The sequence below is a fragment of the Talpa occidentalis genome, unplaced genomic scaffold (genome assembly GCF_014898055.3).
Source record: "Talpa occidentalis isolate TD23 unplaced genomic scaffold, MPIMG_talOcc4v2.1 talOcc4.13, whole genome shotgun sequence".
Classification (NCBI taxonomy): Eukaryota; Metazoa; Chordata; class Mammalia; order Eulipotyphla; family Talpidae; genus Talpa; species Talpa occidentalis.
Genome location: NW_023601322.1, coordinates 68312 through 92144, shown reverse-complemented (window position 1 = coordinate 92144; position 23833 = coordinate 68312). Strand labels below are relative to the sequence as shown.

The 23833-nt window shown below is 61.7% G+C and overlaps 1 protein-coding gene across 5 annotated transcripts; it reads left to right on the top strand.

The window, feature by feature from the left end:
• Positions 1-3721: 3721 nt before the first annotated feature.
• ADNP2 (ADNP homeobox 2) lies at positions 3722-23436 on the top strand. Of its 5 annotated transcripts, none has more exons than XM_037508379.2 (5): positions 3722-3746; positions 8862-8982; positions 9249-9329; positions 16824-16913; positions 18802-23436. In XM_037508379.2, exons 2-5 carry the CDS (start codon positions 8875-8877, stop codon positions 21979-21981), a joined length of 3459 nt encoding a protein of 1152 aa, XP_037364276.1. In that variant the 5' UTR covers positions 3722-3746; positions 8862-8874; the 3' UTR covers positions 21982-23436. The 5 variants fall into 5 exon arrangements, with proteins under 5 accessions (XP_037364276.1, XP_037364277.1, XP_054549954.1 ...); XM_037508380.2 differs by lacking the exon at positions 3722-3746 and adding an exon at positions 4072-4103; XM_054693979.1 differs by lacking the exon at positions 3722-3746 and adding an exon at positions 4078-4099.
• The last annotated feature ends 397 nt before the right edge of the window (positions 23437-23833 follow it).

Sequence of the window (23833 nt, the reverse complement as noted above, 5' to 3'; positions counted from 1 at the left end):
TGTCCAGCCTACTCCCCCAGATGGCCCTTGGCTGTTTCTGTGACGTGTCTCTTGCTCTTCTGGTTTCTGGACAGGGCATTTCTTCTGCCTGGAACGCTGTCCTGTTCTCCCTGGACCTGCCCTTGCTGGCCCTCAGGCCCAGCAGACGCGGCTCCCTGACCAGGCGGCTGGTGGCCTCTCGCGTGACCGCGCGTGCCCTGTGCACCTCCAGGCGCTCACTCCTGAGCTGAACAAGGCACAGCACCACCTGCCCCGCCCCTGGCAGAGCCTTGACAAGCGTGATCCAGGAATCTGGAGGACAGGCCCAAAAACTCTCTTCTGAAGGGCAGCTTCGGAGTCGCTTTCTGTCAGCGTGGGGCCCGTTGCTGGACTAAATACGTGCGTGACTCCAGCTGACCTTACAGCTTACAAGTTTCCATCCTAGTGAGGCTGTTGCCTACAAATTGATAAATATTTTCACTTGATTATTATGTTAACATCATAGAGCCCCAGGGTAAAAGTGACCTCGGGAAGCAGCCTCTGTCCAGAGCCCTCTGTCCTCCCTCCCTCCCGTGCCCACTTTCCAGCCACATTCGGGCGCCGCGGAAGCCACGGCTCTTTGGGCCAGCGTTCCTGTCTGCTTGCTGCCAGCGCTGAGGCCTCAGCAGCCAGCCGGCCTCTCTCGCACTGACCCCTTGTCCTCGTCCCCACCACGCCCTCCGCCTGTGTCCTGCCATCACCCAGGCTTGTTCGGGGGCCGCAGCACAAAGGTGGCTGCGGCTGGCCAGCAGGCTGTGGGGCTGGTTGTGGGTTTTTTTCTTCTTGCGCTGTGGCCATCAGGCTGCTCCCTGTGCTGGACAATTCCCTTCCAGTCCCTGAATCTCTCACAGCTGCCCCCTCCTCCTCTCCCTCAGTGCAGCTCCCTCCTCAGCTCCAGCGCCACCTCCATCCGGCCTCCAGCTGTGTCCTGCTTCCCTCCTTCCTGCACTGGTAGGGGATCTGCCTGTCTCTCCACCCACGCGGAGACCCCCTCGGCTTCCTCTTGGCCTTAGACCCCCGCATGCTGGCCAAGGCCCCTCCTGAGCCTTGCCCCTTAGCCTCTCAGTTTACCCTAGGCCTGAGCCACCCGCCCTGGGCCCGGGTCGTGCCCGGCTGTCCGCCTGCCGGGCCCCTCCCTCCCTCCTACCTCTCACAGCCGCGGCCTGCCTGAGCTGGGGCTGTTGCTCCTTCCAGACACATTTCTAGGCCAGGTTTCTGGGTCTGCGGTTGATCCCAGTAATGACACTCTCTCCCTGGATGCTGCGTCTGGGGCAGTGGTCAGTTGGGGTTGCTTCCTGCACATCAACGTCTCCAGCCCCAGAACCCACCGCTTGTGGAGAGCAGAGGCAGGACTGCAGAGAAGCGGCCCAGGGGAACTGCCCTCTCCTCTTTCTCTAGAGGTTCAGGGCCTCCGACCCGACTGGCCGGTCCCCTGTGCAGGTCAGTGGACTCCATGCCCAGCCGGCCAGGTGTGGCCTGACGCCTGCTGGTCGAGCTCACCTGGGGCCGGGGCTGAAACGCAAGGCCCCCAGGTCCTGATGGGGGTGCCCAGAGGAAGGGACCCTGTTTTTACACCTGGAAGGGAAACCAGGACCCTCGGGGAAGCAGAAGCCCGAGGGCTTCCCCTCTTTCCTGCCTTGCACAAAGGTGGCTGCGGCCGGCCAGCAGGCGGTGGGGCTGGTTTTGGGTTTTTTTTTGTGCTGTGGCCACCAGGCTGCTCCCTGTGCTGGACAATTCCCTTCCAGTCCCTGCTGCCGGCCTGAGGGGCCGGACATGCGGTTGGAGAGGCTCAGCAGCCTCTTCCCAGCCACACTCAGTGGCACAGCCGACCTGGAGCCCTTCCTGGCGCTGGGTTAGCCGGACCACCTGGCCAGGGCTCGGCTCCCTGTTGGCTGGCGCCCAAGCTTCAGCAGCCCCCCGAGTGGCCCGCTGGCACGGTGCCCTGTGTGATGCAGGGGCGGGCTGTCCCCGTCAGGCAGCGACTTTGGTGGGAGGCTGCTCACTGCGCCTACAGGCTGAAGCGTTTAGGGATGTCCGAGTTTTCACTGAACACATTAAAAAAAGAAGGCTCGAGAGAGGAGTAGTTGGACCATTGGGTGATAAATGAAGAAAATGTTCAGTGTAAGTTCTGGGTGATGACCTCACTGTACTATTATTTGAGCATGTTCAAAAGTTTTCCTCACAAGAGGTTCACTCAACACCACTAAGACATTATGACAGTGGTGCAGGCACCGGACACCATGAGGAACGGCCCTGCTGGGACACTCCTGAAGGCAGGTGAGGACAGTACAAGGGTGAGGGCAGGGGGACCCCCCAGACACCCTGGGCATACGGAGAAGTGCCTGCTGCATTTCCCAGCCCACACGTGTAGTCAAGGAAGTGTTCCTGGAAGAGAGGTCGGCAGAGCGCGCCCTTGAATAGCAGAAATTAGCTCAGGTGATGGTGCAGGAAGGGGTCACCACGAGCACGTGGGGTTTGTGGGAGCAGGAGGCTGGCCAGGACTGGGAACCTGGGGGGCTGCTGCCACATTAACCTGCCGGCTGGCCCTGCCTGCCCCGAGGTGCTGTGGGGAGATGAGAGCTGGCGAACTGTGAGAAATGCTCTGGCTAAACCTCCGTCTGGACCAGGGAGCCTTAGCCTTCGTGGCACCCAGTTTTCCAGAGGAAGGTCTATAGGGAGACACTGCCCATTGACCCCAGCACTTTGGAATCACAGCAGCTCACAATCATAATAAATATAAAGGACAAACTTTCCTTCAGTGATGACTTGTGTCCTTGTGTGGTCAAGCACCAAAGAGGGCTTTTAATTCAACTCGGACGTCTGTTTTGGGCCCGTTGTGTCCAGTCACTGGCCTCAAGTACCAGTGGAAGGAGGGCTGGAAGCTGCAAGAAGGCCGCAGCGCCCCGAAGGCAGGCAGGGCTGGGCAGGCAGGGCTGGGCACGCGGGGCCGGAGGGTGCGCAGGTGGGGAGCCCTCGGGCCCACCATTCCCGAGACCGTCGGGTCGGCACGGCCCTCGGCCACAGGCGGGCTGGACTGGGGCGTGCAGAGCACGTGACGGCCTCGGCCCTGGGAGTTCAGGGGCAGGTGCCCCCGGGCGGGGCGCGGCCCGCAGGGGCGGCCGAGGGGCGGAGCCCGGCGCGGCCAGGCGCGTGCGGAAGCCCAGCCCACGCCCCCGGGCTGAGCTGGCCCGTGGCCTCGGTGGAGCTGCTGTAACAGGGTGGTCCCCAGGAAAGGGGGAGGTTCCCCTATAGCACTGCGAGCGCCCGGCCGGCTCGTCCGTCGTGGCCTCCGCGGTGCGACCGTCGGGGCCAAAGCGCCCGTCCAGGCCTTGGGTCCCCCGTGCGCTGGACCTGCTGCGTGGACGGGACGCGGGCTCCTGCTTCCCATCGGAAGTCTCAGGAGAAGGGGTGACCCCGACCTTCTCAGGACAGCGGGGCGTCGGGAGACCCTCTGCGGCCAGCTCGCCCAGATGGGCCTCCGGGGCCCCTGTCAAGGCTCTGATAGGCCAGGCCCTGCCCCAATGGCAGGGCCGCCGCTCCAGATGCGGGCTCCCTATTGGCCCTGGGAAGTGGGCGGAGCCACCCGCTCGCATTAGCTCCACCCCATCCCCTGCCAATGAAGCCCCAGCGCTCTCGCGCCCACGTGACTGGTCACGTGCCACGACGCGCTCCCCGCCCCCAATGACGTCACCCCACGCCCATTCTCACGAGAGTGGGCCCCGAGGCCGGTGAGAGGCGGGCCGGCCAGTCCAGGGGGCGGAGGGGGCAGGGCAGGGGGCTCCGGCCGGGGTCCCTCGTCCCCGAGGGCCGCCGGCCCCACGGAGGCAGGGGCCCCCAGGGGCCAGGGGGCGGGCCAGGGGCCCCGGCCGCGCTGCTCCCATTGGCTGGCCGCGCCGGCATGCAAATGAGGGCGGCGTCACTTCCGGAGGCCCACCGGGCGCCATCTTCTCTTTCTGGCCGCGCTGGGAGGAGGGCCGGGGTCGCGCGGCGGGCGCGCCGAGGGGGGGTCCCGCCGCGGGCGGAGGCGCGGGCGCGGCCGGCGAGAGGCGGCGGCGACGCGGCGGCGCCCCGGGCGCGCGCGGTAGGTACGTGCCGGCCGGCCCGGGCGCCGGCCCCCGGCGACCCCGGCCCGCGGCCCGGCCCCGCCCCCGCGCCGCGCCGCCCCGCCCCGCCCGCCCGCCCGCCCGCCGGGCGCCCGTCGTGCGGCCGCGTCACGTGGGCCGGGGTCGCGGGGCGGGGCGGGGCGGGGCGCGGCGGGGCGGGCCGGGCTCGGGGGCGCCTCGCGGGGCTCCGTCCGCGCCCTCGGGGCGGCTTCCCGCTCGGGCCGGGCCGCGCGGCGCCGGCGGCTGTGGCGGGAGCGCGGCGCGCGGGCCCCGCACCTCGACTCGCGCCCGCCCGGGGACGGCCTCGCGGACTGGCTCGCGGGGCGCGCGGGCCGAGGGCGGCCGGGCAAGGGCGGGGGCCCGAGGGCCGGGCGGGGGCTGACAGGGGCGCGCCCGGGGGGCGAGCGGGCTCTCTCCTGGCGGCTCGGCCGCGGGCGCCCCGGGTCCCCAGGGGGCGGCTCTGCGGGTGCGGGGCGACGGCATCGGCCTGGCTCTCGGTCGCCCCTGTTTAGCGTCCCTGAAGTGGCGCTAAAAGTGGGAAACCTTAGTGAAAGGGAGGTGGCTGCATGCTTGGTTGGGGGACCCACAGTAACAGTGAGGCGGGAACGGGGCGCTCATACTTCTCCGTAAAGTTCCTCCAAACTCGAGGGAAAAGACTGGCAGTTCCTTGGCCCCAGCCCCCAGCCCTGAACAAGTAGCTGCAGAGCCCGGGTGAAACCCGCCCAGTCCCGGAAGGCTGTTCCAGTGCCCACCTGAGAGTCGCGGGCAGCGCTGGCCCCGCAAAACCCGCCGGTCCCGGCAGCGTAGCTTCTTTAGAGCCTGTCTGGAGACAGCCTCCCGCACCCTGCCCGGCGGCCTGCGCCAGACGCTCTTCACAGGCCCCAAGTGGCACCCTTCCCCAAGGGTGGAAGGCTCTGCCTTGCTCCCGGGAGGGCACCCCAAGGGGCGGGGAGCGTGGGCTTGCAGAGCAGAGGCCCCTGTGCTCGCCCCAGGCCCGGACCCGGGCGATGCCGGTGCCCTAAGGGTGTGCCTTCACGACAGACCCGCTTGGCGCACTTTATTTGTAATAATTTTACTGTTTTTTTACTTCTGTTCCCTGTGAGTTCTCATGTGCTCCTGTTCTGCGGGCTGATGACTGGAGTCTCGCCTTCTCAGCCCAGGCAGACGTCTCGCACAGGCAGTGCATGAGCACTTACCTCGTCCCAGCCGGCCTTTCCCAGAGGCCTCAGTTTCCCTCACCGCTCTCTGCCCACCAGGTGCCCCTTGGCCCCACTCAGCCTGCCCTCCGTCCTGCATACCGTCCCACGCCGACCCACTCGCTGCCGCCTCCTGCACCTGTCTGCTCCAGGGGCGCCCCTGATGCAGCAGATGTGCATGGCGCTTCCGTCTCGTCCGGGCACCTCCACCCTGTCTTCTGTCTTGGTCATTTCACCGACATCTGCTGGGGCAGGTTGGCCCTGGCCGCAGACGGGCTGGCCCTGACCTGTCCAGTAGGGGAGGAGGGAGCGTGGGCGCTGACCAGCAGGGGTTCATCGGTGGTGGGCTAGGAAGGTACAGGAGGTGCTGATGCCACTTTGCCCCCAAACGTGTGGAACCCCTAGTGTCCTCCTGAGCTCCCTACCCGTGGTTGTTAGTCTTTAAAGGGGTTTTAGTGGTAAAATAATTGGCATTCACGTTACCGGGTGTTTCTCTAACTGGAATTTGATAGGTTTTTTTTTTTAGCAAATTATTTGACGCTTCTTTTTTTTTTTTTTTAAATATTTATTTATTTATTTATACAAGCACTGGGCACAGTCAGAAGCGCGGGAGGGTGAGAGAGCTCACCAGAGCCAGAGCAGGGAGCAGAGCAGGCAGAAGGACCGAAGGACACTGCTGAGGGGAGCAGCGGGCGGCAGGAGAGGTCTGCACGCCATGTGGGACCCTTCGCCGGTGGCCAGGGAGCAGCCGGGGATCGAACCGGCGCCGCTGAGGCCGCGGGCAGCTTTGCAACCCAGCGCTCAACCGCTGCGCCACCGGGGAGGCCCCTTGATAGGTTTTTGTGTTCAGCTTTTATGACTTATAAAAAGTTCCTTTGAAAGAGTTGCAGATGTATAGAAAGCTGCAGGTTTGTACAGAGAGCTTTTATTTGAAAGTAAGATGCCAAACACAATATCCTGTTACCCCGCATCCTTTCTGTCTCAGGCAGGAGTCAGAGCTGTCCCGCTCACCTGTCGCCTGCTGGCCACCGTGCAGTCCCTCCGTTCAGTCGGGAACGGGGCCTGTTTCCCTTCCATAGCGTTCTTGTTAAAAGTGTGTTGACTTTAATTGCATTTTTGGAGCGGAGCAGCCATTGCCACACGCTCCACTGGAGCGTTTCTAGCAGCCCCACCCGCCACGCCAGCCACGGCCATCGCTGCGGACCCCGCGGCCAGCTGGTGGCTTCCGCGGAGACCGTCTCCGCGGCGTCTGTCTCTGGACTTGTCCTTTCTGCGTGTGTCCATGTGTGGACCGGGTGGCACGAAGACTTCTCAGCGCAGCGTGGTGGGGGCGCGTCCGCACCGAGTCGCCTGTGTTCACAGGCGCAGCCCGTGGTGTGCCCCCTGCCCCCAGGTGCTGGACGCCGGTGGTTATGCCCTTGGGCTCCAAGGGGTGGCACTGCCGCCTGACCTGGACACCCCACCATCAGCCAGTTCAGTGTCTGAACTCGGGTTTGTTTCTTGGGTTTCTGTGACCACACACCCTGCACCCCCGTGGTTGTTGAGTGTTTCGTGGGCAATGTCTGGCCCCCATGGGAGTTGGCGCCCGCTCCCGGCAGACGTTCTGTGCAGGCGCTTCAGTCGCCGTGATGGGGGCGTGTGGTCCAGTGGGTTGTGCTTCAGCTGCTGTTGCTGTGCCTCGGACTGGGACTGGGGGAGGATGTTTTACTGGACGAGCCCCCCGAGTTGGTCAGGAACGGAGATGGGAGCAGGTGGCCTGCTGCTGCTGTGCAGCGTCTGGACGGCGTTTGGGAAGACATAGAGGCCTGGCGGGGACAGCTGCAGGCTCTGGAGGAACCTTCTCTGCCCTGGGGGTGGCTGGTGTGTGCGGGGCACCTCTGTGGCGCTCTGGGGCCGCCTGCCATGGGCTGCATGGGGCCCAGGCGTCGGGGCCAGCTGAGCCCCTTACGGCATCTGTCCCTGTGGAGCAGGCCCAGCAGCAGCCGAGCAGGGTGCTTGGGGGGCGACGCGGCCCTGGTCCCGCCTCCTCTGGGGGTGAGGTGGCCACAGCCCTTATCCTTTCTCTGGGGAGGAGTGTCAGGGTCACCTTCGAAAAAAAGCGCGGGGGCGGGGCTGCGGTGGCATCACCTTGAGAAGATGCGGCCCGCACGCTGTGGCCTGCCCCTTGGTGTGACCTGATGCCCAGGTTGTGCCTGTTTGGTGTGGGGGGACCTGAGCTGGCCTCTCTCAGGCCCTTCGGTTTGTCTTGCCGCCCCTTGAGCAGCTGCCTTCCGCGCTGAGGCTCGGCAGTTGGGTCCCGGGCCTGGGGTCGGCTGGTTTCTCGAGGCGCCCAATTCCCTTCAGTGGGGGCATGTTGTGCCAAGGGGGCCGTCCCCACTCTCTCTGGACAGGGCGGTGGGCACGCGCCATGGACTGCCAGGCCCAGCTGTGCCTCCTCTAGCAGGCAAGAGTGCGGGGTTTGTTCTAAGTTACGTCTCTCCAGGTGTTTCAGGTGTTACGCCTTGTCAGGGTTCGTTTACACCCGTGGAACTCACCGTGTCGAGGGTGTGCTCCAGCGACCTGTGGAGGTTTGCGGAGTCGGCCTGAGCCGCACCAACGATGCTCACTCTGGGACCCTGTCGTTCTCAGACGAGGACCTGTTCCCGACCCGTCACTGCCCAGTCTCCTCAGACAGGGCGACCACTGTGTGCTGTCCGCGGGGCTCTGTCTCCAGACTTGTCTGTTCTGGACACTTAATGCAAACGGGCCCTGCAGTGGGCGCCTCTGTGCCTGCCCCTGCGTGCCGTGCGCGTCCCGGGCGCGCCTGGCAGTCGGCGGCAGCCCTACGTGTCTCCTGTGGCTGCCGAGGCCTGTTGGGGGCCGCGCCGCGCTTTGCTGCCCGCTCATCACCCGCGGCCCTCGGTCTTCCTGCCTGCCGGCTGTGTGGACAGTGGCCGCGGCCGGGAACGGCGGGCAGGTCTCGCGCGGGTGCGGACTCGACTGCTCGTGGGTGGGATTGCGGCTCCTGTGACACGTCCGCGCGTCTCCTCTGCCGCCAGCGGTGTGGGGACCGCGGGTGGCCGAGTGACCGCGCGCTGCGGTGTCTTTCTGGGGGTGAGTTCCGAATCAGAACCGCGACTTGCAAGTTCTGTCCCGTTTTGTGGCTTCTCTCTTCAGTTGTTTGATGGTGTCCTTCAAAGCGCAGAGTTTCTCATTTTGGAACTTTGCCTTATTTTTTTTTTGTTTCTGGGTATTTTTTGTGTCCTAGCTAAGAATTCATTGCTAAATCCAATGGCACAAAGATTCATGCTCATGTTTTCTTCTGAGTTTTCCAGTTCTTGTTCTGGTGTGCAGGTGTCGGAGCCACTTTGAGTTAGTCTTTGCGTGTGTTTAAGGGGAGAGTCCAGCTTCTTTCTCCTGCACGTAGATGCCGAGTTGCCAACATAATGAGTTGAAAATTACTGTTAGTGTTTTACCAAACTTGTTTTTTTTTTTTAAAAACGCCTCTGTGCGTGTATGTACATACAACCATACCTACTGCAATTTTGTTTTGTTCCCTTTGAAGGAAAATTTCAAAAATGTTTCAAATTCCTGTGGAAAATCTTGACAACATCAGAAAGGTACGAAAGAAGGTGAAGAGCATCCTGGTGGACATTGGGCTCGACAGCTGCAAGGAGGTGCTGAAGGTAAGCGGGCGAGCGAGGAGGTGCGGGCCTGTGAGGTGCAGGCGAGGCTCTGGGGGTTTGTGACGAGCAGGTCAGACCCCTCTGAGGGTGAGTGCTGGGCGTGACCGCGTGGACACGGCCGGGCTCTGGGGTCCTGACTTGCCGTGACCGCAGGAAGCACTGCTGGTGTTTGAAGTTCCTTTGAGGCGGGGATTTTGTAGTCGCGAGTTACAGAATCTGTTTGTTTTCGTCTCTGTGAGGAATTGTTGCATTATTTGCTGTTTTAGCTGAAGAAGACCCTGACGTCACTTGCCAGGATGGTCAAGTCAGCAGGCGATGCAGCACAGGAGAGCGCGTTTCTGGGTCTGGTTCGTGAATTTCATAGACGCAGCTCAGTAAAGTCCACAAGCCGCGGTCACAGTCACAGACCTGACGGGCGCTGCGTCCCGCGAGGTGTCTCCCCGACTGGGCGGCAGGGGCTGGCGACGGGGCAGGGGCGGGGGTGGGGTGGGGGGGCGCCGGGGAGTAGGGCTCTGCCTCTAGCCCTCTAGTGCAGTGTGGGCTCCCTGCACGCTGCGAGGAGGCACGGCGTCTGCTTTTAGAATCTGTGAGAACCGGATTTTACGATTACTGATCTTAGAAGAGTTTGGTTCTTAATTTTCGGATCTCATGACTGTGAACCAGATTTTTGTTTACAGAAAGGCAGTCTGACGCAGAGAGACTGGCGGTTACCAAGGTTCTCTCTTATGGTCCAATTAACTTTGGCTCTCAAGTCATCGGCGTTGACTTCTGAAGGACGCCGGACAGGTTCTGCTTTCCCCAGCGCGCGCCTTGTGCCTGAGGCCCGGCGTCTCCCCACGGGAGCGTGAGAGGCTGAGGCCCTCGCTGCCTCTCCCCGCGTGTTACCTGGAGCTTGGACGCTTGACAACATGTATTTTTTGACAGATATTTTTTAAGTACACATGTGAAAGTAAAACCTAAGTGGAGAACGCTTTTTCCGTCAGACCCGCTACCCGGCCTTTTGGCAGCCCCGGGTGGAGTCCCTGCCCACGGCAGCAGGGCCCGCCTGGCGTCTGCAGTGCCGTCCAGGAGCCCCGCGCACGGGGGTGGAAGTAGCGTCACGGCTTGGAGACAGGCCGAGCGGCAGGTTGAGGGCTCAGAGCCCCTTGTCGTGACTCGTGCGCCTTTGGTGCTGGCAGGGCACGAACGTGATGGCCGGGAGCGCGAGTGTGTGGGCTGGTGGCATGGGTGGGCGGCATGGGCCGTTTTGGGGGGTCTCTGGGACGGCACCGCGGGGGGGGGCAGTCAGCCGTGCTGCCTCTGTGAGGGCTGCACCCCCTAGGCCTTAGTGGGACTCTGCCCGCAGCCCTCCTAGCCCTAACCCTAACCGTGTCATCTGCTCCTTGGGCCTCGGTGTCTCGTGGCCACGGCGGAGTCTCCTCACCCCTGCCGGGCAGTGGTGGCTTAGCAGGAGCTGGGCCAGGTGCAGAGCAGGTCGCAGTGCGAAGCTACAGAGGCCCTTTCCTGAGGAGGGGCGCGGACTTGCCTTTGAAGGGCCAGGCTCTCCAGCCTCCGGAGCCCAGCCATCAGCCCCTATCAGGCCGGTTAAGTGGGTTTGGGTTTCTTTTAAATTGTTCTATTTGGAGACAATAATTCAAATTTACAGAAGAGTTAAAAGAATTGGGCCTCTCTGGTGGCGCAAGGGATTGGGTCTCAGTGCTGTGGAGCTGCCTGCAGCCCCTGCAGCATGAGTTTGAGCCCTGGCCGGGAGTGACCCCCAGGGCGCAACAGACCTGCCCGCTGCCCCCTCAGCAATGCGTCTCAGTGGATCCGCCGATTCTGCCCCCCACTCTGTCTCTGGGGAGTCCTCTCACCCCCACACCTCTGGCCTGCACCCCAGTTCTTGTATTTATAAGTAAATAAATCCTTCAAAAAAAAAGGATAGGAATTGCACAGCCCGCCTGCTGCCCTTCAGCAGCGGCAACACACTCGTTGGGCCTGGGCGCTGACACGGCTTCTTGGTTCCTCTAACGGGAATTTCACTTTTAAAGGTGGGATTCTACGGAATTGGCTTTGCTTTATTTTTAGAGGAAATGTCAGTGCCGGCACAGTGTTTCATCCTGAGCCCTCAGCTTGGGTGGGTAGATGGCCCAGGCGCTGCCCTCCTGTGCCCACGGGCCTCCACAGCGGGGTGGGCCCGGAGCTGCACAGCCGGTGGAGACTGCTGAGCTCATCGTGACTGACTGATTCTCTCTCATTCCTTCGTAGTGATTCTGAGTTTCAGGAAATTTAAAAATTTTAAAAACTGAAGCAGTGTTAAAATTCGTTACAGGAAAGTTAGAAAATATGGACAGAACATGTTTATACGTATACATAAACCTACACATGGGAAAAATACTCAGTTGTAAACAGTCACCCCGAAATACCCATTGTTGACATTATTCCATGTCTTCTAGGTTTTTAAAAACGGGGCGTGGTCAGACTGTTTACAGGGCTCTACTGGGTGGTCTGGCCTTTCTCTGAGTCTCAGCGTAAGAACCTCCCTCCACGTCACAGGCGCTCTCCGTCCACTGCGGTCTGCGGTGTCTTTGTTCAGGCAGCAGAAACCAGCTCTGACCAGTGTAGTCAGAAGTCTGTAGGGGCTGGCAGGGGGCCCGCCCCGGAGACAGGCTCAAGGGACTCTGCGCCTGTTCCTTCCTGCCCCTGAGCAACGCGCTGGTGTGCCCAGGGCGGCGGCCGGAGCATGTAGTTCTCCCTGTGCCAAGAGTTGGTTCCGAGCCTGGCTGGGGAGCACCCTGAGGACCCAGACACTGCCAAGGAAGAGCCTCAGGTCCTCCCCTGCTGCCCAGAGGTCTCCTGAGGGACCTTAGCTGGCGTCCAGGCCATGAAGCACTGGGCATTGGCTCCAGGACACAGCACAGAGTGCACGTGGGGCCTGGCCGGCCTGTAGGCCACCGCCTCTGCAGCATGGGTGGGAAACCACCTCAGCGCAGGGCGCACGGCACTCGGCCCGGGTGGGCTCCAGGCCCCGGCCTTGCTTGCCAAACACTGGTGGCGCCACGAGCCTCAGGGCTCCGGGGGCCTGGTCGAGTGGGCCAAGTTGCTCGCCCGGCCGAGTTCTTGGGGTGTTTCGTCGTCAGGGTGTTGGGCTCTGTCACGCGTCACTCTGTGAGCACCAACTCTCCGCCCTGGTGACATGGCGCATCTCCCTGTGGGCGTGTCTCCGGCCCCCCCTTGCTCACCTGGCGTGAGTCCCCTGGGTGGGTGCGGGTCCTTGAGGCTGGGGCTGGCTTGTGAGCGCTGGGCACGGGGGTCGCTGTCCCCCTTCACGGGAGCACCTGTCGTGCTGTTTGCCTGCCTGTGCTTGGGTTAGGCCAGGTGTGGCACTGCCTGGAGAGTGGCCGGGTGCCCTGGGGCGGTGCCCGTTGCCGTGACGTGTCTGGGAGGCGTGGGGGCACCGTTGGCCCGGTCTCTGTCAGGTTGTGACTCCCAGCTGCACCCCTGCTGCGGCCCTCTGCCTCGCCTTGAGCCCCGCCTCTTGAGGGCTTGGCTCCTGGCCGCAGGCGGCTCTCGTCTGACCCTTCCGTTTCCGTGAGTCCAGGTGTGTGTCCCGTGCTCCTCTCTGATTTCAGGGTGTTTTGGTCTCTTTTCTCTTCTCTGTCAGTCCAGCCGACATTGTAAGCTCCGCGGGTCTTTCCAAGGAAGCTAAGCTCGGCGCGCGCGGGTTTGCTCCGAGCCGCGTTGTCAGGCTGTAAATAGTGACGAGAAATTTTCTGCCACGTTTGTCCTTAATACATGTTCGATTCTATCCGCTATTTCTCCACATTTCCCGTATAAAACCTAAGGAGTTTCTTTCCGGAGCTGGAGCGTGAGTGGGTGGGGCCGTCCTGCCCACTGTCCCCTGGCTCAGCGCAGCCTGCCCGGCGGGTCCGTGAGGCATGGGCCTCGCGCGCTGGGTGTCGGGGAGGCCAGGCTGCCGCTGCGGGAGGACAGGGATGGCGCCGTGGGGCGGGGGAGGCCCGGCACCCCAGGGAGGTCCCTGCTGAGTCTCGCGGGCGTCAGCCGCCCACCTCCTCTGGCGGTGCCGCTGGGGCGGGCGCCTTCAAGGGACAACTGTTTGACGCTCAAAGAAGTGATGGGGAAAGGGCGTTAGAAGGAAAACAAAACAGGTCTGCAGAGTTTCGCAGCATCTGGAGCACTTTTGGAGGGAGGCTTAGGTGGGAACGGTGGGCGCGGCCCCTTCAGTGGGGACCTGGGCCCGTCGCCCGCTGGCGTATCGCGAGCTCCTGCCTGGCCGCTTCCCTTTGTGTCTGGCGCCTCCCTTCCGCCCAGAGGCCGCTCCCTGGAGGCTCCTCGTCCTCCTCAGACATACCCTGGAAAGTCCACCTCGCTGTGGACGACCCGTCCTCCCCAGGGTGTCCCTCCCATGCCAGGCTCCGCGCCGGGCTGTGTGGTGGAGGTGGCCGTCGGTGTGTCCCCCGCCCTCTGGGGTGTGTCCGGTCAGGATCGTGGGGACGCTCTCACCCCGGTCCTGACTCACCGGGGCGGGGGTGGGGGGGAGCTGCGTTGGGGTCAGAGAGCTCCAAGATGAGCAGTGGCGGGAACGGCCCATCCAGCAGGCCCGAGGGAGGCTCGGCCAGCGGCTCCACGTCTTCCCTGCAGACATGGCGAGATGCATTGGGGCCCCTCATGTCTCGTCCAGTTGCGGCCTCTGCCCTTCGCCCTTTGGCTTCTTTGTTCTGGACACACCCCCAGCCCTGTCTGTCTCCCGTGAGGAACCCTGGTTGTTTTCTCTGTTCTTCGCCTAGTATTTTATTTTGGAAATTTCAAATCTATAGACATGTTGACCGGGTTGTGCAGCGAAAACCTACCCACGGCACAGGTGTGCAGTAGCCTGCTGCTGGCGGCTGCATGTCCCTCCCCAGCTTCACCTGCATCCCTCCAGGGGGCCGTTGGGGCTCGTGGACGCTGGGGCACCCTGCCCTGGAGCTTGTGCTCCAGCAGCCGAAGAGTGCAGACAGCTTCTGTGGGTGCAGTTCTCATGCTGAGAGCGCCCACAATGCCCCCTGCTGACCGCCCAGCCCATGCCCAGCCCCTCAGGATGCAGAAGGGCTTCGTGGTTCCCGCTCTCCGTTTGGGGGAGTCTCACGCAGGGCAGGTCGCTGCGTCTAGGTGAGCAGGGTCACCCCAAGCACCTAGCTGGGCCGGACGCTGGCCGTCACTCCCCAGCCTCGGCCCCACCTAGCGGTGTCCACGCGGCTGTGTTGGTGTGGTGGTTCTCATGAAGGAAGTTCTCAGGAATGGTCTTGTAAACGTATTTTGGAAAAATTACCTTGATGTCACATCACAAGGCCGTGTCTGTTTAGTTTGGCAGGAGGAGGCCGAGCCCTATCGGGGTGGCTGTGGACTCTGCTCCTGCCCGCAGCTGTGCCCATGATGCTCGGAGCTGCCCCTCGGCCATCTGTGTGATGCCGGTGCCCGCTGCCTGGTGTGGGCCATGAGCCACGTGCTTGCAGGCTCCTTTTTGAACTCGAAAGCAAAAATTATGACTGGATGTTGGAGCAGGCAGCATCTATGGGATAAATTCCAGGTGGTGCTTGTGTACGTTCGGTCATTCTGCAGCATTTCTGTGAACGATGTTTCTTTCTTTCTTTCTTTTTTTTTTAATAGAGGCATGTTATTTATTTACTTGTTTGTTTGTTTACACAAGCACTGGGTACAGTCAGAAGCGCGGGAGGGTGAGAGAATTCACCAGAGCCAGAGTGGGGAGCAGAGCAGGCAGAAGGACCGAAGGACACTGCTGAGGGGAGCAGCGGGCGGCAGGAGAGGTCTGCGCGCCACGTGGGACCCTCCTCCGGTGGCCGGGGAGCAGCCGGGGATCGAACCGGCGCTGCAGAGGCTGCGGGCAGCATCGCAACCCAGCGCTCAACTGCTGCGCCACCAGGGAGGCCCTGTGAACGATGTTTCTTTTCTTTCATCCTGTCTGTGTTACGGTTTGGTGTCCGGGTAATGATACCTTAAGGCATGAACTGCAGATTTTTCTTTCTGTTTTCTGGAGTGTGTGGAACTGGGAATGTTTCTGTAGGGGTAGACCCCACGGAGCCCCTGGACTCAGCTCTGCCCGCGGAGGGCTCAGGCCGCACCCCATCACCCCCCGCACTGTGTCTCCACTCCTGGGGCCGGGCTCGGCTTCGCTTAAAGACTGTGTTGGCAGAGCCCCTTGACTTGCCCCCCGCTGGAGCGAAGTGAGGTCCGGTCCCCTGGGTCTGCTGCCTGGTCTGTGCCTGCTGTGCCCCGTGCTGGGGCTCAGCTCTTGTCTGTGATGCAGTTTTGGGTTTGTTGATTTTCTTTTCTCTGTTCTGTTCTCTGTTATCTTTGCTCATCTTTAGGGTTTCCTGTGTTAGTTTAAAGCTCATCTAGCCTTTTAGTTGGGTTTCTTGAGGTGGCAGCTTGGAGCGGCGCTTTCCCGGTGTCTTGTCCTGCGGGTGCCTGAGCTGGCCACCTTCTGCAGGTAGACGTGCCACCTCAGCCTTGAGTTCCTCTGGCTCATCTTGGGTACACGGATTCTTCCCCCCCCCCTAAAGATTTATTTATTTACTTATGCAAGCACTGGGTACAGTCAGAAGTGCGGGAGGGTGAGAGGATTCACCAGAGCCAGAGCGGGGGGCAGAACAGGCAGAAGGACCGAAGTACACTGCTGAGGGGAGCAGCGGGTGGCAGGAGAGGTCTGCGCGCCATGCGGGACCCTCACCTGGCGGCTGGGGATCGAACCAGCGCTGCAGAGGCTGAGGGCAGCTTCACAGCCCAGCGCTCAACCGCTGCGCCAGGGGAGGCCCAAGGGCCCACGGATTCTATAGTAGAATGTCCGTTTCTGGAAATCTGGATTCTATAGCTACAGGTTTGGTTTTGCTTTTGCTCAGGTCGCAGACGAACTGTTTTCTCTGGGGTGGGAGCTTTGCTCCTGGGCAGCATGGGAGCTCTGCCTCCTCGGCCCGTGGGGTTTGGGAGGGGGCGTCTCACATGGGCAAACCGGGGCCTGTGTGTGGTGGGCGGCTGGTGGACGGCCCCTTCCTGTCCCGGCGCTTGTGGGTCTTTCTATGCTTGGCGGGAAGAAAATCGTCGCCACTATAGTTTTTTTTTGGTCTTATCTGTTCTTTGTTTCTATAATTCCTTTTCTGCTTGCTTTCTTTTAATTGACTGTTTTCTATGACTCCCATCTTATCCCCATTTTGCCTTATTAGCTTATTTGTCTGCTCTGTGGCCGGTGTGGTCTGGGGCCCTCTCGGCCCTGCACCAATCCCTACGCCATCTCGCTGGCCACACAGTGGACCCCGGTTCAGGTTCTCGTGAGCATTTGCATAACAGATGATTAAAATGTCAACTGTTGCCTTTCTGTCAGGTCTCGCTGTCCACATTGTTGTGCAGTCTCGTCTCTGCATGTGAGCAGTACACGTGTGTGCGTTTCGTCACGGCAGCCCGTATTGTCCCGGTCTTTGTTTTCTGTGTCTCTCACCTGCCTTCGTCTGTGTCACCAGGTGTCTGTTTCCTCTGAGGCCAGTCCCCGATCAGGCTCTGCCAGCCGCACCCCATGTCCTGTTGCTTTGGGCTCCGACCACCAGCCCAGCCTTGGCCTCCCTCCCGAGCTTCTCCGTCGCACTCTGTGTCGGCTCACAGTTCTCTTAGAAACTGTGCAGGCGTGTCTATTTCTTTCTTGTAAACACTGTGCTTCTAGCTTAGAGCTTGCCCACCGCTGGGCGCCTCCCGCTGCCCTTGGTGGACAGGTCGCCCCGGAGTACCCAGGGGGACGGTTCTTGAGCTTCTGAAATTGCATAACGCTCTGTCTTTTTCTCCCTTTTTAAAAGGAACTTAGAGCCTTTGATCCAGGAGAAAAGTATTTTTGTAATACATCGTGGGGAGATGTTTCTCTCTGGGAACCTTCTGGAAAGAAAGTGGTAAGTACTTTGGTTGTTTTGTTGGTATTCATGTCCTTTGCAAGTGGGAGTAAGTATCCGTTGAGTTCTGAGCCAGACCCCAGGTGTCTGGGTTGCTGATGGGGGGACGGTGGGTAATAGCCAGGGAAGTAGAAAGGAAGATAAAGTTTCATGGGGTGGGGGGTGTCTCTCCCAGACCCTCTGTCCTGACTCCATCCGCCTCCTTGCGGGATTCCTTCCTCTGAGGCTTCCTGGAGGCCCGGTGGCTCTGGCTCAGGCAGGGACTGCAGGTCTATGCAGCTGTGCTCTCCCCTGGTGGTGTTGGAGCATGGAGTGGCCAGGGGGCTGGCTAGGGGGCAGGAAGGAGGGCAAGCTGGGGGCTGGCAGGGGCCGGGCTGGGGCCAGGAAGGGGAGGGCAGGCTGGGAGCAGGAAGGGGGCAGGCTGGTGCTGGTTGGGCCCTAGGGCCGATGGCATGGGGCCTCTGTCCAGGGCTTGTCTATTGGGCACCAGGACACCCTCTTCCGTAACTTGCGCAGATCTCTTGTCCACTTCCTAAAAATTGGTCATTTTTGTTCTTTCCGGCCTGTCGCAGCATGTGGTGGGCGCTGCCCTCCATGAGGCCGCGGCTGCAAAGCGGTGTCTTTCTGAGAGCTGATGAGTTTTGACTCTGACAGGGTCCCGCTTGTCATTTTTAATTTTTATGGCTCAAGTTGATGGTGTCATTTTCAAGAGCCCTTTCCTTCCAGCTCAGGGATCTGCTGACCAATAGGCACGAGTCCGCGGACTCCCAGGAGTATCGTTTTCATTGCGCGTGGGGTCGCAGGGACGCGAGACCTTGGTGTCCGAGCTGCTGATAAACTGGTCTGCCCCCACGTCTGCCAGGCCGCAGCTGCAGATCTGCCCAGGCTACAGAGACTGAAATATAAAAGAAGTTTCTGTTAGAATTGGTAAAATCAGGGTTTTCTGAGTCTTGTCTCGCAGCTGTAGTCTTGGATTAGTTATAGATGCTGGCAGAAAAGGCAGAACCTGTGATTTTGCTGGTTGCTGAGCATTCAGCAACATGGTGCTGAGGGTGTGCGGTGATGCGTCTGCCCTGTGACCCGAGGGACCCGCGAGTGTGGGAGAGAAGGCGGTGGTCTGGTGGGGGGGGGTGCGTGGGAGGGCGCTGGAGGGCCCTGGAGCAGGCTTGGCCACGGCGGCCATGACAAGGAGAAGCGAGTGCAGCTGGCAGGTGCCTGGGCTGTGGGGAAGCTGGACCTGCATGTGCACCTTTCGGCCCAGCCTCTGCCAGTTCAGTGGCCACATGGCTCCTTGGGCTGCCCGATCACTGTGCTGCCTTCCCTGGGTGCCAGCGTCTGGAGGGGGGCACGACGGCCGGACCCTCATCAGGGTGGTTTGGGGTCTATGATCTCAGAGGCTCCCTGGTCCCAGAGGAGTGAGCACGGGTGGCCAGGAGAGCTGGGTGGGTGGGGGATGTAACTGCACGGCTATGGCCTGGTCTGTTTGGACACCACAGCGCCTCCTGGGGCCTGGGCCTGAGGGTCGGTGCAGGCCGCTTGTTTAGTGCAAACTAAGGATACTCGCGTAGTTTTTGATGCTTGAGAATGAGAAAACGAGAAGTCACGTTGGGTGATGCGGGGTGTCAGGTGAGCCAGGCCCACGCGGGGAGATACCCCGCTGGCGCTCACGGGTGGTCACGCATGTCCATGTCTCTGGGTGGCTCTGAGCAGCAGCCACAGAGGCTGCCGGGTCCCCAAGCCCCAGCACCTCCTCTGGCCCATGAGGGAGCTGCCCTGGCCTAGAGGAGGCCCGGCCCCCCGGGATCCCCAGGCGCCGAGGAAGGGAGCAGTGGGCGAGCAGTGGGCGGGCAGGGGCGGGCCCACTCAGCGGACTCTCTTATCTTGACAGAGGTACCGGACGAAGCCGTACTGCTGCGGCCTCTGTAAGTACTCGACCAAAGTGATCACCTCCTTCAGAAACCACTTACACCGCTACCATGAAGATGAGCTCGACCAGGAGCTGGTGATCCCCTGCCCGCGCTGCGTGTTTTCCTCCCAGCCCAAGGTGGTGGGCCGGCACTTCAGGATGTTCCACGCGACTGCCCGCAAAGTGCAGCACCTGCCCGGGGACGTCCTGGGGGAGGCCCGGCCACCCCGGAGTGACGTCGTCAGTTTCACATGCTTGAAGTGCAGCTTCTCCAACACCCTGTACTACAGCATGAAGAAGCATGTGCTGGTGGCCCATTTCCATTACCTGATCAACGCCTACTTTGGCCTGCGAACTGAGGAGACGGAGCACCCCAAAACTGACGAGTCCGCCCCCGAGAAAGCGCCGCCTTCCGACAAGTATTTCTGTAAGAAGTGCCACGCTGGCGCCAGCAGCCAGGACGCGCTCATGTACCACATCCTGACCTCGGACGTGCACAGGGACTTGGAGAACAAGCTCCGCTCAGTGATCTCGGAGCACGCCAGGAAGGCCGGGCTGCTCAAACAGACGCACATCGCGCCCAAGCCGGCTGCGCCCCCAGGCAGCAGTGCCCCTGGCCTGCCTGCTGCAGCTCCTTGCTTTCACCTCGCCCTGCCGCCCACTAGCCCGGGCCCGGCTGTTGTCCGGCCCGTGCAGGGCTCGGTCCAGCCTGCGACTGTGGCCCCGGGTGCGTCCGGAAGCCTCGCTTGCTCTCCACCTGCCGGGGCCCAGCCCCAGCCCCAGCCCCGGGTGACGCTGGTCTCCAGCCCCTTGCCGGTGCCCCAGAGCAGCCTGGCCCTGCAGCCCTCGGCGCCCCAGCCCGTCTTCCTTTCCCCTGGAGTCCCACTCGCCCCATCGACCAACCCCCCCGTGTTGCCTGTGAGCCAGACTGTGGGGCCAGGCGTCCTCCCCATCGGCCAGGCCATCCGCCCCGGGGGCCTGCCCCTCAGCCAGCCCGTCGGGCCGGGGGTTCTGTCAGTAAACAGACCAGTCGGATCTCGTGTCCTTCCCGTTAGCCCCTCGGTCACCCCCGGGGTTCTTCAGGCCGTCTCCCCAGGGGTGATTTCTGTCAGTCGGACAGTCCCCTCAGGGGTCCTCCCTGCTGGCCAGATGACCCCTGCAGGGGTCATCCCTTCGGGACAGACGGCGACTTCCGGGGTTCTCCCTGCTGGCCAGGTAGCGCAGTCAGGGGTTCTCCCCAGTGGACTGACGGCCCCGCCCCGGGTTCTCCCCCCCGGCCAGACGGTCCCCCTGAGGGTCCTCCCTCCTGGCCAGGTGGTCCCGCCGGGACTCCTTTCTCCCAGCCAGACTGTGGCGCCGGCGGTTCTCCCTGTGAGCCCAGGTCTGGGCTCTGGTGTCCTTCAGCTCAGCCAGCCCGTCGTGTCTGGCGTTCTTCCCGTAGGCCAGCCAGGGAGGCCCGGGGTCCTGCAGCTGAGCCAGCCCATGAGCCCCGGCATGCTGCCAGCCGGGCAGCCCGTGCGCCCTGGCACCTCTCAGGGCACTGCTTTCCTCACCTCGGGCTCCATCCTCAGACAGCTCATCCCCACCGGCAAACAGGTGAATGGCATCCCCACATACACGCTCGCCCCAGTGTCAGTCACCTTGCCTGTGCCCCCTGGGGGCGTGGCCACCGTGGGGCCCCCCCAGGTGCCCATCCAGCTCCTGCAGTCTGGCACAGCTGCGCAGATGGCCAGTCCGGTGGCAGGTGTGCCTTCGCCGCCGGTGGTGAGCGCCCCCCAGGTCCCGTCCGCGCAGGCCTCTTCCTCGGCGGTGGAGGTGAGCCCGGCACTGAAACAGGCGAAGCAGTGGAAGACGTGCCCCGTGTGCAACGAGCTCTTCCCATCCAACGTCTACCAGGTGCACATGGAGGTGGCCCACAAGCACAGCGAGGCTAAGGCCGCTGAGAAGCTGGAGCCGGAGAAGCTGGCGGCCTGCGCGCCCTTCCTCAAGTGGGTGCGGGAGAAGACGGTGCGGTGCCTGTCGTGCAAGTGCCTGGTGTCCGAGGATGAGCTGATGCGTCACCTTCTGCTGCACGGCTTGGGCTGCCTCTTCTGCCCCTGCACCTTCCATGACCTCCGAGGCCTGGCGGAGCACAGCCGGACCATGCACCTGGGCAAGAAGAAGCTGCCCGTGGACTACAGCAACCGAGGCTTCCAGCTGGACATCGACAGCAACGGCAGCCTGCTCTTCCCGCACCTGGACTTCATCACCATCCTGCCCAGGGAGGCACTGGGTGAGCGGGAGGTCTACCTGGCCGTGCTGGCCGGGATCCATTCCAAGTCGCTGGTGCCCGTGTACATCAAGGTCCGGCCCCAGGGCGAGGGCGCGCCCGGGAGCCCCCGGCCGGCGCTGACTTGCCCCTTCTGCTTTGGCTCCTTCGTGACGCCCGAGGCCTACGAGCTGCACCTGAAGGAGAGACACCACATCACACCCACTGTCCACACCATCCTCAAGTCCCCAGCCTTCAAGTGCATCCACTGCTGTGGCGTCTACACTGGCAACATGACCCTGGCGGCCATTGCCGTCCATTTGCTGCGCTGCAGAAGCGCCCCCAAGGACAGCAGCTCCGACCTCCAGGCCCGGCCGGGCCTCGCGGAGGACAGTGAGCTGCTCTGGGTCAACGGCGAGGGGACGCCGGACTCTAGCCTCACTGCCAAGAGGAAGCTGCCTGATGGCCACCTTGGGGCTGATGACCAGAGGGTGGGGGAGGAGCGGCCCCTGCTCATCCACATGGAGGCCACCCCCCCAGAGAAGGGGGCGGCGCCTCCCAAGAGACAGAGGAGCGAGAGCCGGACAGAGGGGCCGCCAGCCAGCGAAGACCCTCTTCAGATTTTAGCATTGAACCCTAAGAAATACGAGGACCGTTCCTATGAAGAGAAGAAGCAGTTTCTCAGAGATTATTTCCACAAGAGACCTTACCCCAGCAAAAAGGAAATAGAACTGCTGTCCTCCCTCCTGTGGGTGTGGAAAATTGACGTGGCCTCGTTTTTTGGAAAAAGAAGATATATTTGCATGAAAGCAATAAAAAATCACAAGCCTTCTGTTCTTCTAGGCTTTGATATGTCTGAACTTAAACACGTCAAACACAGATTGAACTTTGAGAATGAATCACAAGACTTGTAAAAAAGCGTTAAGGAATTTAAAATAGATAGTTTTTTCAATTGAGATTTATTTTCTTCACTGTACGTTGAACTAATCAATTTCAGTGGTCTTTATGCTGCTCTTTAGAATTACTTCAGGTGCTCGGAGAGACTTCTGCGTCAGAAGTGAACAGTTCTTTCAGATGTATTGTTTCATGCAGTTTGATTTTGTAACACTTTTAGTTTCCTCTGTCGTGTAAATTAAATATTTTGATACTCATGCACGCTTGTTTTCCCATAGGGTCAGTGTCGTATCATAAAAGACTGAAATCAGCATGTGTTTCTTTCATTTAAGGAAACCCCACTTGTTTCAGAAAACTCGATTAGGAGAAAAGCTCCAGGCCCCTTCAGGCGGGCCTGGGTCCAGCGCTGGGATCCCGTGCGGTGTGACTTAGGCCGAGGTCTCCCGACAGGTGTGCTCACTTGATTAGCATTTTGTATTACTTTATTTTTCAGGTTTGTCCAGTTTGTTCCCCCCCACGACTCATGGAAAACCATGTTTCCATTTGCTGATAGACTGAAGCTGAGGCTGGTGCGCCGTGGCCCATAGTTATTCCACAAATAAAGTCACTGTAGGTGCAGAAGCACTCCCCACTGCAGGCTCCCCCTCTGACGCGTGACGAGTCGTTTCCCAGCCAGAGGTAAGACGAGAGGTCATTCGGGGTTCAGAAGAAACACAGAACACTCTCTGCCCAGCTTGGCTGCCCACAAAACCGCGGGAAGGGCCTGAGCCTCGGAGGGGGCATCTTCCGGGTCTGTGGTCAGTACTGGGTGCGGAGCCCGGCTTTCCTGGGTGGCCAGGTCTCTAGGGGCCCAGTTGGGCCGGACCCGCTTCCACAGCGGGTGGGCACGGCCCAGCTTTGGGGGCGAGGGTGCGCGGGGGACCCAGTGGCTCAGGTAATGGGAAGGGCTGCTAACTGGCGGCCCGCGTGCCCGTGTCCAGCGGCGGTCAGACCTTAGTTTTTCACACATTATGGGATAAAGCATGGGCGGTGGAAACTGGCCAGTTCAGGCTGGAGGGGTCTTGCTGGTGCTGCGCTGCATCGGCCCGGGGGCCTTCGGCCGGGCTGTGGGGACGGGAATGCTCTGCCGGGTTGTAAGAATCGGCTTGCGCGTCTGCCGTAAGGTGCGTTTTCTGAGGCGGTTGTGAAACTAGTCGTGGTTGGTGTGCTCTGTTCTAAGTTCAAAAAGACCTTCTGGAGTTTATTTTTTTTACCTATTTTCAGAGTGCCTGTTTTGAATTAAATTTGTTATTCCACTGCAAACAGAATGTTCGATTCTTTCAATGTCTCTGACCCGTCGGAATAGTCTGGATGTGGAAGCGAACACATTCGTTTTCCAAAAAACCGTTGTCGTGAATATCGTCCGCGTAACCAGAAGGGCTGGATTCGTGGCCAGCGTCGCGGACGGGCGTGGCCAGAGGCTCCTGCGCACCCCGGGCGAGGTCGAGTGCGCCCCACGCGGGGAGCCTGTGGCGGCGGGGCGCGGGGCCTCTGGGGGCGGGGCCTCCACCCCCAGGTCAGGGCACCGCACCCCCCCTGGCGGTGACCGAGCCCCGCGGGCCGCGCCGTGCTGGGGGGGGACCCTTCCTGCCGAAGCTGCTCTGTCTCCCCCGCCTCGCGGAGAGCCGCTTGGCCTGCGCCGCGCCTGGAGAGGCGCCTCCTGTCCCGGGGTGCCCCGGCGCGAGCCTGCTTCCTGCTGGGGGGCGGCCTCTGGGGCCGGCGGGCTCGGCGGCGGGGCAGGTGCTTCCATTTCCGCGGCGCCCCCACCCGCGCTGGGGCCCCGCGGGCCAGGCCGCGTCTCCCGGAACGGCGCGCCGGCCGCGGCGTCGGGCG